Source organism: Etheostoma spectabile, chromosome 6 (assembly GCF_008692095.1).
Source record: "Etheostoma spectabile isolate EspeVRDwgs_2016 chromosome 6, UIUC_Espe_1.0, whole genome shotgun sequence".
Taxonomy (NCBI): domain Eukaryota; kingdom Metazoa; phylum Chordata; class Actinopteri; order Perciformes; family Percidae; genus Etheostoma; species Etheostoma spectabile.
The window spans coordinates 16,427,279-16,430,585 of NC_045738.1; the positions used below are offsets into that span (position 1 = coordinate 16,427,279).

Sequence of the window (3,307 nt, forward strand, 5' to 3'; positions counted from 1 at the left end):
TTTTTTATTCCTCTTTTTAATCAACGTTAGCATGGGTGTGTAAACTTATTCAAGCCACTGTAATTAGTAGCCTACACAGATAAGAGCATGTACATCTGCACCATCACCACCTAAGTCAACATAACAGAAATATAAAATAGATACATACATATAACACACGCAAACGACAAACACACACTTTCAGACGGCATCTTGCAAGTTTGTTTAACCAAGACGGAGAAATGGGATTCAGCCTTAGACGCGAGGGGGAGACGCAAGTGGAGGAGCCAAGGAGGCAATTTAAGGATTATGGGATGCACTTATAGATAGGGCTGTTCCAAGGTTGCCTATTTTGAACTTACATTTGTTTGTATACTATGCTTTGACTTTTAATAAAGTGTAACATTTCTGTAAGCTAATGTTATGTCTCTTTCCCCTTTGTCAGAGTAATTGATTTTGAAAATAATATGATTATTTTCACATGTAACAGCAGGGCATGCAGAGATGGCAAAAGTACTCACTTTCCGTACTTAAGTAGAAGTACAGATACTTGTGTTAAAAATACTCCAGAAAAGTGGAAGTACTGATTAAACTTCCTTACTCATTAAAAGTAACAAGTACAGGCTTGAAAATTTACTTAAAGATATAAAGTAAAATTACCTTGCGAAAGCGACCTGGACACCCAGATGTTACTAGAGAGACGCTGAGGAACTTCAGTGGCATGGAGGACATTCTTTATATGGCAAGGCTATTTTAAATGGCGTTTGCCAATAGCCTAAAACATCACATATATGATTTATAACAGAGACTGGGACTTCAGGTTAATAAATTCTGACTTACTAGCAATATTGAATTCAGTTGTGATTCTGTGAGAATTCACAGATCCAGTTTCTATTTTTAATCTTTCCCCCTAACATAAAAATATAAAAATATGAATGACTAAACAGACATTAATGAAGAAGTTCCCCAGCACATTGGCCAGGAGTCCTTCTTGATGTCTACTGTCTCAAACATCTCTCTCAGATAAGGCTGAGGATGATGGGAATGTCTTGCTGTTTTCTTCATTTTCAATCATGTTGCCCTCCTTACTATGTGCTAACGTTAGCGCCCTCATACTATTATGTGCTAACGTTAGCGCCATCAAGCCTCAATGATTTGCTGTGAATTAATGCAGAATGCTGAATCTGTTGAGTTGTCTTAGTCGTGCGTCAAATACAGTAGATGTATTCCCATCCATTTAGACTGAATATGGTATTGATGACGTAAACAATAATAAGGATAACTCCAGTGAAATGATGTGAAAGTTGAGGACTAGATGAGGACTGGATTAAAGCTGATTCTGGGGTCCAACTTCACCCCAGGTGTGTCTGTTAAAACACAGACGGAGACAACTTCTGTCTAGCTAAGTTTCCATCCCTTGTCAACTGAACTACAGAATCTGATTTCGGTCAAAAAAAAAAAAACTCATGCGAATAAAGTGTGAACTGTTGATGCTTCATTGAGATCAACGTGCAACTAGCTAACAGGTGAAGAACACACCAAACCCACTAGCTAACGTGAAGACCACACCAAAACCACTAGCTAACAGGTGAAGACCACACCAAAACCACTGCTAAAGTGAAGACCACACCAGAACCACTAGCTAACAGGTGAAGACACACCAGAACCACTAGCTAACAGGAAGACCACACCAGACCACTAGCTAACAGGTAGAACAACACAGAACCACTAGCTAACACCAGGTGAAAACCACACCAAAACCACTAGCTAACAGGTGAAGAACACACCAAACCACTAGCTAACTTACTTTAAATGTGAAGAACTATAGACCACAACAGGCTTAAGTGAACTGGCAACATGAGTTATACGATTTACAGTTCTCAAGAGGCACACACACAATCTCAGCTGGTTAATCTCCGACAGCTTGTCCCCTTTCTTTCTCTCACTTTTTCTCCGTGTGGCGCGCGAAACCGCTCGCGTGTGTTGGCGCGTGTCCGCGCTATTTTCCGACAAACAACCTCTTGTAAAACTAAGTAACGAGCCAATTTTGTAAAATGTAAGGAGTAGAAAGTACCGATATTTGTGTAAAATGTAAGAGTAGAAAGTTAAAGTCGCACAAAAATAAATAGTAAGTAAAGTAAAAATACAGAAAAATCTACTTGAGTACAGTAACAAAGTATTTGTACTTCGTTACTTCCCATCTCTGAGGGCATGTGGGACCACAACCAGTGTGGACGTAATGTAAGGTCAACAAAAAACAAATATTAAAATGACATGTACTTGAAAACATTATTTAAGTAATCCCACCCCTAGGCATTTCTTTTTCATTATGAGGCTACAGTAGCGAGGATGTATTCTTGCTCTAACTTCTTAGTAGCCTACTCGTGTTTACTTACAAGAGATGCTCATTTCACAATCACGCTGCTCCGCTGGCATCTCAGTGTCAACGCAGCATGGTTCAAACCCGCTGGGCTGTCCCGTCTGCGGCTCACCGGAGCGCTGGGATCCAACGAGGCTGTTGTCTTTTCCAAACAGCCCGCAGGGGCAGCCCTGTAGGCGCAGCACCTGCAGCTCGTGCTCTATCTCTGTCAGCCTGTCCTCCAGCCGCTGGATCTCTTTGTCCCTGTCAGCCACCAACCGCTGGTACTCATGATTCCTGGAACTGTTGACACCGTAAAGCACGTTTATTATCGAGTCTATCGCCAGCCGGATGGCGTTTTCCACCACAAGAGCTTCCTCGTCGCGCAAGTGTGGGTGCAACGTTTTGTTTTTCACCAAATTCATCTTCAAAATCAAACCAGGTTTGACGGTAGCAAGCTAACGTTAGCTACAAGGATGCTAGGCTACCAGACGCCGCGGCTCACTGAGACACCAGCTGCTCGCACAAGGTCCTTGAACACAATATAGTCATATTTAACCGGAAGAATCCAAGGCTGTAATGTTTAACGAGCGCAAACAAATCCGAGTTAGACAAACTCGTCTTTAGCGTTAGCTAACGTTGAATCTGCAACACAGATGCAGGTTTGCTTCCTACTCGTCAACTACTTCTTCTTCTTCGTGTTTTCTTTTGCAGATTAGTATTGTTGTAGTATACCGCCACCAACTGTACAGGAGCGTGTACTACCATGAACTTCATAGAGTCTAGGCTTGTATTAATAAAAAAAAAAACTTACATACTTTGTTGTTAAGAAAAATAAAGCTTTAAGTCTCTTCCTTGTCATACACCGATTGGTTCATTTACATTTTAACATACTTAAACAGTTGAACATTTTGTTTTCCCCATCTTGTATATATTTAAATATTTGTTCTTATATTTTGTTATTATTAT

General features: G+C 40.6%; 1 protein-coding gene across 3 annotated transcripts in view; it reads right to left on the reverse strand.

The window, feature by feature from the left end:
* Positions 1-3,095, reverse strand: part of LOC116691638 (uncharacterized) — a 7,108-nt gene extending 4,013 nt beyond the window's left edge. For 2 of the 3 annotated variants that reach the window (XR_004332520.1, XM_032519429.1), the window contains exon 1: positions 2,376-3,094. Coding sequence is in view for 2 of the 3 variants with exons in the window: in XM_032519429.1 (XP_032375320.1) it covers positions 2,376-2,763 (388 nt within the window). In the remaining variant the exon portion in view is untranslated. Of the gene's footprint in view, positions 1-2,375 lie in introns of all 3 variants that reach the window. The other variant, XM_032519430.1, reaches the window with a different exon arrangement.
* Between the last annotated feature and the right edge of the window lie 212 nt (positions 3,096-3,307).